The sequence below is a fragment of the Odocoileus virginianus genome, chromosome 7 (genome assembly GCF_023699985.2).
Source record: "Odocoileus virginianus isolate 20LAN1187 ecotype Illinois chromosome 7, Ovbor_1.2, whole genome shotgun sequence".
NCBI lineage: Eukaryota > Metazoa > Chordata > Mammalia > Artiodactyla > Cervidae > Odocoileus > Odocoileus virginianus.
The window spans coordinates 1,619,108-1,631,392 of NC_069680.1; the positions used below are offsets into that span (position 1 = coordinate 1,619,108).

The 12,285-nt window shown below is 55.4% G+C and overlaps 1 protein-coding gene across 1 annotated transcript in view; it reads right to left on the reverse strand.

The window, feature by feature from the left end:
• Positions 1-1,260: 1,260 nt before the first annotated feature.
• The window catches only part of SLIT1 (slit guidance ligand 1), a 167,384-nt gene continuing 156,359 nt past the window's right edge, over positions 1,261-12,285 (reverse strand). Inside the window, exons 31-37 of the mRNA XM_070469966.1 lie at positions 11,367-11,504; positions 9,836-10,073; positions 8,112-8,242; positions 7,466-7,620; positions 6,112-6,400; positions 5,344-5,555; positions 1,261-4,539 (exon numbers count right to left, since the gene is read on the reverse strand). Coding sequence (XP_070326067.1) covers positions 4,301-4,539; positions 5,344-5,555; positions 6,112-6,400; positions 7,466-7,620; positions 8,112-8,242; positions 9,836-10,073; positions 11,367-11,504 — 1,402 coding nt within the window. The 3' untranslated portion in view covers positions 1,261-4,300. The remainder of the gene's footprint in view (positions 4,540-5,343; positions 5,556-6,111; positions 6,401-7,465; positions 7,621-8,111; positions 8,243-9,835; positions 10,074-11,366; positions 11,505-12,285) is intronic.

Consider the following 12,285-nt stretch of genomic DNA (forward strand, 5'->3'; position numbering starts at 1 on the left):
TGTGCCCATTCCTCTAGCTGGGCATTTCCTTAAAACTGTGAAATCTGCCACTGGAACTCAGAGGTTGCGGACTGGTGACTGACAGCTGTGTTTAATTTAGCCCAGTATTTAAAAAACATCTAAAAACTAAGTGTTTACATAAAAATTGATTCCTGGCTTCTCTTTTTTTAAAAAAAAGATCATGAAGACCTGACAATTAGCACATGGCAGGATCCGCTGAAGCTGGGTAGGTTGGAAAGCATGCCTTTCAGGTCATTACAATCTCCATCAGTTATTGTTTGTCCCTTGCTCTTTATAGGAGGGAACCAGGTCCCTGTGCTGACTGCTGTAGCAGGAGTGGCAGTACAGTTGATGGGCAGGGGGCTCACTTAGGCAACCTGCTGGCCTCTGCAAACTCGAGCTGGCAACGCTATTTGAACACACTTTATCCCCTGAAACTGGTTCGTGACATTTCCTCCCAAATCCTTGATTACTTTGAAGGCGCTGCAGCTACCATCACCGTCCACTTCCAGGGTGACAGTGTGCTGTTTCCGTGTGCTTTATATGAACATCACCACGAATGGGAGATTGGTTTATGCATCAGGGGAGGGCCAGCCGGGTCCCCTTAGTGTCAGGGGCCTTGTCCAGACTGACTGCCTGACTCAGCAGGCCCAATTGCCAGGGCCTGTCTTCCCCTAGACACGCAGGTGACACATCCTACATAGTGCAATTCTGTGGTCTGAAATCCTAGTAGAACCACTGTAGAGGAACATTTGCCTCCTTTATCCACCGATGCCTAAGAACCACTGTTCTGGCGCCTGGCAGGTCAACCTTATGGGACAGTTTGAGAGGTCACACTGCTCGAATCTGTTGCCCGGATGCTCTGAAACCTTCAGGGCCAGGTTAAATATGGGTGTGGCTGGGTACACAAACTTAACACAATGTGGGTGTGACACCTGAAGAGAAGGTAGGATGGACAGTGTCCCCAGATTCATGTGTGCTGTGTCCTGTTGGGCCCTGTTCTCAAACTGCCACCTCCAGGGAGCTATGACCAGGTCACCCCCCAGACCTCCCCTTCTTCCTGACGAACAGACCTTCTCTGCTACTTCAGGCAGACTAGAGAGTTACAAGGGCAGATGCCCCACGTGTGCTGGCTCTGGGCTCCATCCCTTGATTGTGGCTGGTTGATGGACAGCCCAGAAACTCTTGCCTGTGTGAGAGTGCGTGTCAGCAGCCCCGGCCTCACCCGTGATGCAGAAAAAGACATCAACAAGGCAGAACCCGAGTGAATCCATGTCATGTTCACATGAAGACAACAGACAATATCCAACATGTTCTAAAACAGCTTCTCAGGAAAGGGCAGGTGTGGCTCCCCACAGGCTTGTTCTAAACCAGTCTCTTTAAAGGAGTGATCCAAACAAAACTACAGAAACCCCCCCACCCCGAAACAGAACATCACAACTACGTAGCATCTGAAAATCAAAAACAAGACACTGGATGTTGACTTTAACATATAAAAATACTATAACAAAATGAAATACAAATATATATTAGAATCTGTTAAGTATTCTGTATAAAGAGATACTTTCATGGTTAGGCTAACAGCAGGCAAAGAGGAGATAAAGTCCAGCCTTTTCCATTTCCAACACCTGCAGGGGGAGCCCAGGCCACTGCCGCCTACATCGCTGGCCAAAAGCAGCAGCACCCACGGGACTGGCCCTGTTTGTCTCTTCAGTGGAATCAGCCGATGGCAACATCAGCGTGAATTGGAGGTCTTTACCAAAGGGGTGACAAGGCTTGGAAAGGATTTCTCAGGTGATTTCGTGGGAGCTTTCTCCCTGGACTCAGTGGGCCCAAATTCAAATAGGCAAGATGCGTGGTGGTCCAGCTCCTTAGCAACTTTTGGGTTGGTGCTTCAGTTGATGGAAAGTTGATCCTGGGGCACACAGGTCTCTTGGGCCCCCTTGCTGTACGCGCTCTGTGATGGATCCCAATCTTCCAGCTCGACAGAGGATGAGTGTGGAGCTGGGGTGGGGTGTGGTGGAGGGTTGGATGGGGACAGCGGCCAGCTCACAGAGTGCTCCCTAACACTCCAAAAACTTCATCCTCTGCCCTCCCAACCCCAGGACTGCAGGACTCCTGGCAGCCAGCACCTATCTGCAGAGTGAAGAGGCCCTGCCAATCAGTGCCCCTCAAGGCCAGGGAGTGGCTTCTGCAAGTCAGCAGGCAATGGTGGTGGCTAGGGGAAGGTATGTGTCTCAAGGTTGGTGGGTTCCAGAACCATCTCTTCCATGGAAAGGGACAAGTTAGCTACACTTGAGCTTTCATGCCAACCCAGCTTGGTGCTGGCTGCTTTCCAGGGTCCCGCAGTGGCCCAGAAAGTCTAGGTAAGACAGGGATACTGTGCAATCTTAGGAGAGGCCCAGGCTGCTGCCCATGGGTGTGAGGGGTGCTGTGGCCTTGCTCAGAGTTTTGAGAAAATAGAACCTGGCCCCTTTTGAGGGGCAGATCCAGCCACAAGAACACCTCCTCAAGTAGGCAGGGCAGGGTTCTTTTCCCATTGCAGGGCTCCCAGGACACAAACTCACTGGCCTGAGTCCCAGGGGAGTGGAATGTGCCAAGTTTAGTCAGTTGTAGAAGGCCCTAGAATACCCAATATCAAGGACTTTGCCCACTGCCCACAGGCACAAGGCCCACCTCAACACAGCCCCCTAACCCTGCCTTCTGTTTACAGATAGAAGGACCCAGGAAAGGGACATGCTCACCCTCCTTGCCCATCAGGGGCCCCCAGGAGAACACGCTCTTGGGGAGATACTGGGACAGGAGAGCATGACCTATCCTCCTTCCAGCCAGCTTGCTGTTGAGGTGAAAAGATCATCTTTCCACGTCTTCATTATGCATGGAAAAGAAACCCTTGTAGTCACATGGCCATTTATTTGATGGCTCTTCAGATACTGAGTCCTTCCTTGAAAACACCTAGAGTGAGCAGCTCTGGCCGGGCCCGGGGTCTGTGGGTTGGAGCCCTCACTCAGCTCAGCTCTCTTCCCAGGCATCCTGGTCACTCCTATGATGCTCAGTTCACGTCCATCTGTGAGAGCAGAACACCCACGGTTCCCAGCCCCGGTTAGGCACGTAAATACTTGCTGATGTGATTAATGAAAATAGATCTTCCGACTCCTCCAGCTTCTCTCCTGGAGCCACAGTGGAAGGGTCTACCTTGTCGCGCAGTCATCCCACCTCCCCATCAGCTGAGCAGACTGAGGCCCATGGGAAAGAAGTTTGCCTGGAGTGACAGAGCCAGCAGAGGTTTCCTGATGTCTGAGCCACTGCTCCCAACAGGTCTGCAGTACAAGGAGCTCTGAGCCCAATTTACACCGGACGAAACCTCTCCCTGGACCTCCAGCCTGGCCCAATCCCCCTACAGCCCCAAAGACCTCTGCCAAGGGCTAGCCAGCAGGTGATGGCTGGCTGGCTCGTGGCTGGTGAAGCCCAGGACCAATGCCTCCTTGGTGGCTAATGTCAGGAGGTGGTGATGTTTATTCTGCTGGAAGCAAGAACCCCTCTGTCCTCTTTGGTGGGGTCCCCACCCTAAGCAATCCCAGCGGTCATTTTTCTCCACACGAGCACCCTCCTTGAAATTGTTAAGTCATCCCATGACTTTAGGATTCAGAGGTCTGGTCCTAAGATCTACTGCCACCCCCAGGCCCATTCCCAAGCAAGGAGTGGCTTCCATTCAGCCCCCCGGGGTGGGGGGTCGAGGGGCAGGGGTTGGTCCCGTCCTGGCCAGCAGGAGGGCGCCCTTCCCCTCCGCAGCCCGGCCTACCACGGGCAGCAAAAGCCAAGAGCCAGGCCGGCTGCCCCAGGGGAGGTTGGGAGTACTTCAAGGTTATCTGCAGGGGGCAAGGGAGCAAGGGGGCCTGCCTGGGCCACAGGGGAGAGGGGACGTCTGGTTTGGGAAGGGGCAGTCCCTTCCTGAGACCCAGGAAGCAGGCAAAGAGGAGGTGTCACCATTCTGCACTTCTTGGCCTGACCTCACGCACACATTCATTCAACAAATATTTATTAAGCGCCTATTTGTGCAAGGCACTTCCGGAGAGGGCGGACTGCAGCCCGGGCCACGCCCACCCGCCCCGCCCCGCCCCGCCAGTTGCGGCGCCCTCGGCTTTAGAAAGGTGGTTCTGGCCCGACCCGCCACCAGAGGCGGGGTGCCTAGGCGACTCCGTGGTGATGGCCCGCACCCCGGCCCAGATGCCGGCCACTCGGTCTCTGCTGCGGCCGCGCCCCCTCTCCCGCCCTCTCCCCTCCCCGTGCACTCCAGGCGCTACGCGCAGAGGGCACAGCCACACTTCGTGGGCTTCTCCACCTCCTCAGCAAAAGAGGTCCCGTCGCTGCACTCAAAGGTGAACTTCCTCCGCTTCAGCCGCAGGCCCTGGCAGCAGCCCTGGCCCGGACATGAGCCCCGGCACTCCACCCACGACAGCGGGCGCGTGGTCCGGCAGATGGCATAGCCCCTCTGGACCTGGTGAAAGTCCCGGACAGGGTCCCCCCGGCATTCGGACTCTGGATGGGACAGACACCAAGAGAAAGCCTCAGGGCACACCCGAGGGCCAGCACTGCCCTGGGGAGGCAGGAGGAAGAGGAGGAGGAAAAACGAGCAGGAGTCGGGGACAGCAGCCTTAGACCCGGCCCTCTGTGCTCTCAAACCCCACCTCCATCCCCGCATCCTCCCTACCAGGCATGCACATGCACACGCCTCCTCCTGGACCCACAGTGAGGGCAGAGGAAAGGAAGAATTTTCTAGCAGCCAAGGACCTCCAGGACAGATTGGGCTGCGCCAGTAAGGTGGGCTCAAGAAGTGGCTGGAAGCCTGGGAGGCAATGATGTCAGAGACGGAATTGGACCCAGAGGGTCTGGCCTAGGGGACTGGAAGGTGCCTGAGTTCTGGATTTCTCAGGTTCCTCCCTACCCCCTTCAGTGGAAAACCCTTGACCATCTTGGTCATGTGGGCCAGAAAAGGGCCTGGGAAGGAGTCCCCAACTCTCAGACCTCCTGCTGCTCTCCAGGTCCCAAGATGATGGGCTAAGATGCTATTACCCTGGTCGTCTCTTCTATGATGAGAGACCCCAGCCAGAAGGGGCACTGAGCCCAGAAAAAGGGGTTGCAAAGCAAGCTGGGCCAGGGAGAGATAGAGCATTGGTCTGAGGGTGGGGCTCGGAGCCCAGAAGATTGCGAGCACTACTGCCCCCAAGGAGGGGAGAGGGGCACAGAGGGGCCGCTGAGGTTGGGGAAAAGAAAAGTCAAGTCGCTAAAGCCAGCTGTGGGGAGGGACCCTGCAGAGGGCATGTCAGGAGGGGGGCCCCTGACCTTGCTCACACAGCTCGCCCGAAAAGCCGGGGTCACACACACAGTGTGCCCCCTTGGTGGCTGAGGCCTGGCAGTGGCCATGCAGGCACCGCAGGCCCCCACAGGGGTCTGCAGGTGCCCCGGCCTGGTTGCACAGGGCCCCCGAGTACCCATCCTGGCACTGGCAGCTGTAGGAAAGAGCATCCAGAGGCACGCACTTCCCGTGGACACACCTGGAGGGACAGAGAAGAGTCACTGTGAGGACAGGCCAGAGCCAGTCCAAGCCCACCCGAGGGGAGCCCTCCCCAGCCCCCACCAGCCCTGCAGCCCTGGGCTTCACGGGCTGTTATTCAGTTCCCAAAACTGAAACAAAGGGAGCAAAATGTCCTTCTGTGTTTGTCCCTAGGGTCCTTTGCCTGTTAATAAAAACTGAAAACCAAGAAAAATTAATAAAAACCCTGTGTTAGGCTACATGGTCCAATCTGGTGGTTAAATGTATAGTCTTTCCTTACCATGGGGGCTTGCCTGGTGGCTCAGACAGTAAAGAATCTGCCTGCAATGCAGGAGACCCGGGTTCGGTCCCTGGGGTCAGGAAGATCCCCTGGAGAAGGGAATGGCAACCCACTCCAGTGTTCTTGCCTGAAGAATTCCATGGACAGAGGAGCCTGGCGGGCCCCAATCCATGGGGTCGCAAAGAGTCGGACACAAGTGAGTAACTAACACTTCCTCACCATGGGGAAGTGGAACTTTCGGGGGAGGGAAGGGAACCCACAGGTGGGCAGGGCTCACTTGTGGCCATGGCAGGGGCCGTCGGCTGGCTGGTCACAGTGCAGGCCCCCCCAGCCGGCCTCACAGTGGCACACGGGCCCTGGGGTGGCATTGGGCTGACAGATGCCATGCAGGCAGTAGAGTTTCCGGCAGGGCTCGCAGCCGGGCACCACGCCTGGCTTCATCCGTGTCTTGGTGAAGTCCTGCAACTCGTTGTTGATGTACAGGTTTCGGATGCAGCCATGGAAGCTGGTTCCATTGAGGATCTGCCACAGGCGGAAGGCAGCTGAATTCACATCCACCGGCATCCCTGGGATGGAGGGGGGAGGGGTCAGAGCTGGGCTGAGCTGGGCTCAGACCATGCCCAGCACCCCACTCTGAGGTCTGCTTGGCATATCTACAGTGTTCCCTAGTACCCTCAGCATCTGTCCCCCAGTCTCTGCAACCCAGAGCCAATGTTTCTTTTGCCACCTTAGAGGGGCCAGACTTCCTTCCCAGGAGAAATGGAAAAGCTCTTTTCCTTGTGATCAGCTGACAAGAGACGCTCTGGGTGCCTAAGCCTGGCCACCCTCATCCAAGGCTCCTGCCCAGAAGCTCAGCGTTTACCTCCCAGCAGCGAAGGACTTGGGCCCTGAACTCGTGTGTACAGCACTTTGTCACTCACTTTCGTGGTCATCACTTCACAGCAACCCTCTGACTTTAGAGCTGCTGAAACCCCTTTGATTTCCGTGCTCAAAGAAATTGCATGACCAGTAAACAGCAGAGCTGGGTTTAACATCCAAGACCCCATCCCTCATACCTGTCCAGAGTCTCAGCAAAGCCCTCCACGGCACTGAGATGGCCCTGCTGCAGCTAGAAACCTGTCCAATCGGGACCTAGAAACGTTCTCAGGTGCTGGGTGGGGTCATCTACCCGCAGAAGCCTGTAAGCCCCGTTGGGAGGTCCCCAGCTGATGCAAGGAGTCTATGCGTGGGACTCCCAAGGGCCCCAAGAATGGACCCTGGACGACCGACAAGCCCCCTTCTGGCCTAAAGCCAAGAGGAAAGGTGGCTACCATGCAAAAGGTGGCTGGGAAAGGCCAAGCCCCCTCCCAGGCCAGGCTGCAGGTCCAACCCACATTTCCATCCTTCTTGTCAGTCTGGGGTGGGCAGCGAGGAGCGTGGGCTCCAGGCAAGGAGGACAATCCACCAGCAGCTTGGCCATTTACTAGGACCTCCCCACCCTCACTGCCACCTTGGAATGTCCCCCACAGGACAGTCCTGATCCCGGCAAGCCTCAGGCCAGAGGGCTAGAGAGGCCCCACCTGGAATAACCACCACACAATGGAAAGGCCCGGGGAGGGCTGGCTACAGCTCCACCCAGGCCAGGTCCTCACCTCCCACATAGAGGGGGGCGTCGCTGTTTAGTGTGTAGTGTTTGCCGAAGTTGTCCATGGTCATGGGGCTGCCGCCATCGATGGAGAGATTCACCATCTGGTCAAAGGTGACCAGCTCGACTGTGTGGAACTGCCCATCGTTGATCGTCTCAGTGCTGAAAGAAGATGAGGTGCCCCCACCCCAGAGAATGGCCTTCAGTTTGACCCATCCCTGCCCGGGCACTTCCCCAGAAAGGCCTCTGGTCCAGCACCCGCTTCCCAAGAAACCAAATCTCCGAGAGAAAGGACTGTGGGAACTCGGTGGCCTCTGACCTGGCCCCTCCTGTTCCCCTTCGGGGGACTCTCTTGGGAAAGCTAAGGAGTTTGAGGCAGGGGTTTCCAACTAATCAGCCTCCCCTCCTCACCATGGAGCCCCCGGTGAGGCGGTGGTGGGATGGGGAAGCTTGGGACCACAGCTCAGGCCCCAGATCCTCAGACCCAGTGTGGGACTGGACTCGGCGGTTTGAATGCCATTTCCACTTGGGCAGCCCGGGTCTCTGGGAGTCCTGATAACCACCTGCTCTTGGCCCAGAAGACCTCTCTGTGGCAGCAACCACCCCGCCCCCCCAGCCCTTGAAGGCAGCTGGTGGGCAGGAGGAAGCACTACCTGTAGATGGCGGAGCTGGGGTAGCTGCCCGGGTCATAACTGACACGCACGTGGCCCTGGTAGAGCTCCACTGCAATGTGATCGTTGTCCCCATTGTACAGCAGGATCCCATTGTCTTCTGCCGTGGAGACCTATGGCAATGGCACTTTCTCTCCCACCCCACCCCACGCAGCAGCAGCACAGGCTGGCGGGTGGGGCAGAAGGAGGACCCACCATTAAAAGAGAAATGCGTACAGAACTGTCCTCCCCTGCCTGTGTGAGAGACATAGCCTTCAGTGGGTCCTCTCTCCCACTCCCTCTTCCCCCAACCCCAGTAGAATCCCATCCACTGCCAGTCCGGCCATGGCCAGGGGAGGACAGGTGGGCCAGCTGGGGCCTGGAAACTCTGTGCTGGGGGTATATAAGAGCTTGGGACCATCTGCCCAGAGAGAACAGTTAGGGTAGCTGTGGGCTATCCTGTTCTGTGTGCCTCAGGAAGCTGCCTTGGGACCAGGATGGAACCTCCAGAGAGGGCAAATTCAGAAAGACTCTCAAATAGCTAGAACAACCGTGGAAGCAAGCACTTGTCACTGGAGCCAAGCAAGCAAAAGCTGGAGTTGTGCCTCGGGAGAGAGATTCTGCTGTGATGATGCTGTGGGAGCCATGATGGTTTTTTCCTGCTCTGTCCCTCTTCTGGGAAAGATGCTGACCCCCTGGTCTGTAGAGCTGATACGTGGGCCAGTCTGGGCCAATCATAGTACCCTGTCCCCCCTGGACTCAGTGATTGGTCCAGGGATGGGCAAGTAGCCTGAGACAGGCCAATTAGTGATCTTCCCTGAGGCTGCTGACTGTGGTCCAACTAGAGTTGGCAGGGAGAGCCAGCAGTGGGAGAGCAGGCTAAACCGAGCCTCTCCAAGGATGTGCCCGAGGCAATGGCTGGGCAGGGTTTCCATGAGCTTTATTTTGTTGAACAGTTAAATTAGCTGTGGTCTTGCATGTGGACAATGTGAGTGGACAGGATTTTGGAGAGGTGATCAGGTGATGGAGAGCAGAGTGAGCATGTTTGATAGGCTAAAAGGTTCTGAGAAAAAGGAAAGAGAAGAAGACAAATAAAAGAGAGAAGAAAGATGTGGAGGTTGGGATGTGTGTGTATGTTTAGTCGCTCAGTCGTATCCGACTTTGCGACACCATGGACTGTAGCATGGCAGTAGGGACAGGGAATGGAATTTGGGGGAAAGAGATGACTAAAGAAGGGTTTAATTTTTTTTATCATGTGATATGCAATACTCTCCCTCCCCCAAGAAATGTTTAGCAAACAATGCTGTGGAAGTGGGACTTGCTTTTCTTTCCCTCAACATAATGATGTTCTCAGTGGAATTTAAGACATGGAATGGCAAAGTAAGGGAACACAGGGCTAGCTGTGGCCGTATTCCAGCCACATGGAGAAAGCCTGTCTGCAGCGTTGGAGGCTGAAGCTGAGGAGTCATTGAGACAAGAGATGGTGGGAGGAGCTCCTGGTAAGTTTGATTTTCTGGATCCAGTCACCCATGAGACCACCTCCACCCCTGCCCTTCTCTGAGACTGGTTTTGTGACCCAATAACCTTCCCAACTGTGCTTAAACTAGTTCAAGCTGAGATCTTGATACCCACATCCAAACTCAGAGTCCTCCCCACTGTCCTGATGGTGCTCTGACCTGAGACCAGGGTCCCCTGTTGCTCTCTGACCGGGTGCCCCGGGCACGCACCTGCAGCGTGATGTTGGCCCGCGGCCAGTTCTGCAGGTCCGTGAACTGCAGGTAGGTGTCCCGATCCACGAAGTTAACACTGAGCAGCTTCTCACATTCAGGGCCGCCAAAGCCGGGGAGGCACTGGCACACGGGCCCATCGCCCTGGTCCACACAGTTGGCCCCATTCTGGCACTCAGTCCCTTCACAGGGGCTCCTGGGGGCAGGTGGTCTGGGAGGGGTCTCACAGAGCTGACCGCTGGGAGGAAAAGGACTCGGGTCAGAGAGGGCAGGAGCAAGGCGGGCGTCTTCCTTTCCCACAGTGCTGGAGAGAAACTCACTGAACATCTTGGGACACTTTAAAGCCATGGGAGATGCTCCCGATGAACACTCCCTCTGAGAACTAAGAGCCAGAGGATGCTGAGAAATCAGGTGAGAAACAAGTGCGGTCCCTGGACCAGCAGCATCAACATCACCTGAGCACTTGTCAGAGATGGAAAGTCTATTGAATCTGGCTTTTAACAAGAGCCCAGGTGACTTGTGTGCACATCAGCTTTAAGAAGCACTCAGTGCTCATATGAGCAAACTTTCGCAGCAGGTTTTACTAGACCCACTTTGCAGAAAAGAAAACTGAAACTTAAAGACAAAACAAAAGAGAAGACTCTGTAGCATCCAATATGCACAATAGCAAAAAAATAAAAGTAGAAACAACTCAAATGTCTATCAACAATGAATGGACAAACAAATGTGGTATAGCCATACAGTGGAATATTATTCAGCCATTAAAAGGAATGACTTTCTAATACATGCTTCCACATGGAGAACCTCTAAAACATGATGCTAAGTGAAAGCCAATCACAAAGGACCACAGGTTGTTGATTCCATTTATATGAAATAGTCAGAATAAGCAAATCTATAGACATAGACATTAGTAGGTTGGTGGTTGCCTAAAGTTGAGATGGAGGAGGGTTATGGTAACAGATAAGTATGGAGTTTCTTTGGGGTAATGAAAATCTTCTAAAATTGATTGTGGCAATGGATGCCTAACTCGGAGATTATACAAAAAAGCCACTGAATTCTACACTTTAACTGGGTGAATTATATGGTATATAAGTCATATCTCAATAAAACTGTTTTTTAAAAGAAGATACAAGCAGAACATGGGAGGTGGGTGACCAGAAGGAAGGCAGGTCCCCTGCCCTCCCAACCTCCCAGAGGTGGTTTTGCACCTGGCTGAGGTGCAAAAGTAAGTGACCTTTAATGCAGGGCATGTCTTCAGGGAGCCACTGGGCAGGTAAGTGAATGGAGCGCTGCCTGGTCATCTATGCCCACCTCCTGCTCCCTCCGTCAATCAGGGCAGGCACCCTCTGCCTGTGCCCCGAGCCACTGAGGAACTCTCTCCAGGCGAGACGGTGACTGGCATAGTGACAACTAATGCTCCCAGGCTCTGCCCTCACTCACTCTGGTTAGTCATGCCTGGGGGCTCCTGCCAGCCGCCGAGCTGACAGCTCGGGGGGGCCAGTCACCCTTGGTGCCTCCAAAGGCCGCTCACCTGTAGCCCTGAGTACAGAGGCAGGAGTAGCCTTTGGCTTCGTCCACACACTGGGCCCCATTCTGGCAGCGGTGGTCCCTGCAGTCATCCTGGTTCTCGCTGCAGTTGTCACCTGCGTATCCTGGCGCACACTCACACCTGGGGCGGGCACAGGTGACTGACATCAGCCTCACACACAGCCCAGACCTCAGCCCGGAGCCTGCAGCACCCTGGGGCTGTACATATGTCAGAGAACCCCATGGTCCTGTGGGTCTCTGGGGTCCCCCAGGAAGTCACACAGAGCCCTAGATGTCAAGATGCCACCATCCGTCATGGGACCCTTTACTAGTACAGGACGAGAGCTTGTAGGGGCTGCAGGCAGGATGGGGGTGCTCTGGGCTGAGAGAGTGGATACCCCATGGCTGGAGGAGACAAATGCTTGTGGAGGACCCACCCTCAGCACCAACAGCACATCCAAGGTCAACCTTCAGCCCCTTCTCAACCTGCCCAGCGGCCCCCCGCCCCCCAGTGCACAGCTTTGAGTCACATACAGCTCATCCATCCCCCTTCGCCAGCTCCCAGCTGCACCGGCCCAGCCTCCTGGGCCTCAGTCAGGCTACTGCTCTCCTCCCCGTGACCTTCTGGCTCCAGGCCAGTTCCCAGCTTCCCAGCTCACACCATGGCTCACTGCTCTCCTGAGTCAGTCCACATGTGCCAACTATTTGCCTATCAAATAGAGAGCATGCCCTCCACCCTGTTCAGTCACGACCTTGCCCGATGCTCCCCGTCCTGCTCCCCCCATAACAAGCCACTCTGTGGTCAGACCTGTCTCCACGGGCAGCAATCCATACCCTGCTACACTTCTCTGCTTTTACGCCTGTTGATTCTGGTACACCCTCCTCTCTCCCTGCCTCGATCCAGCCAGGCCAATAGCTCACCT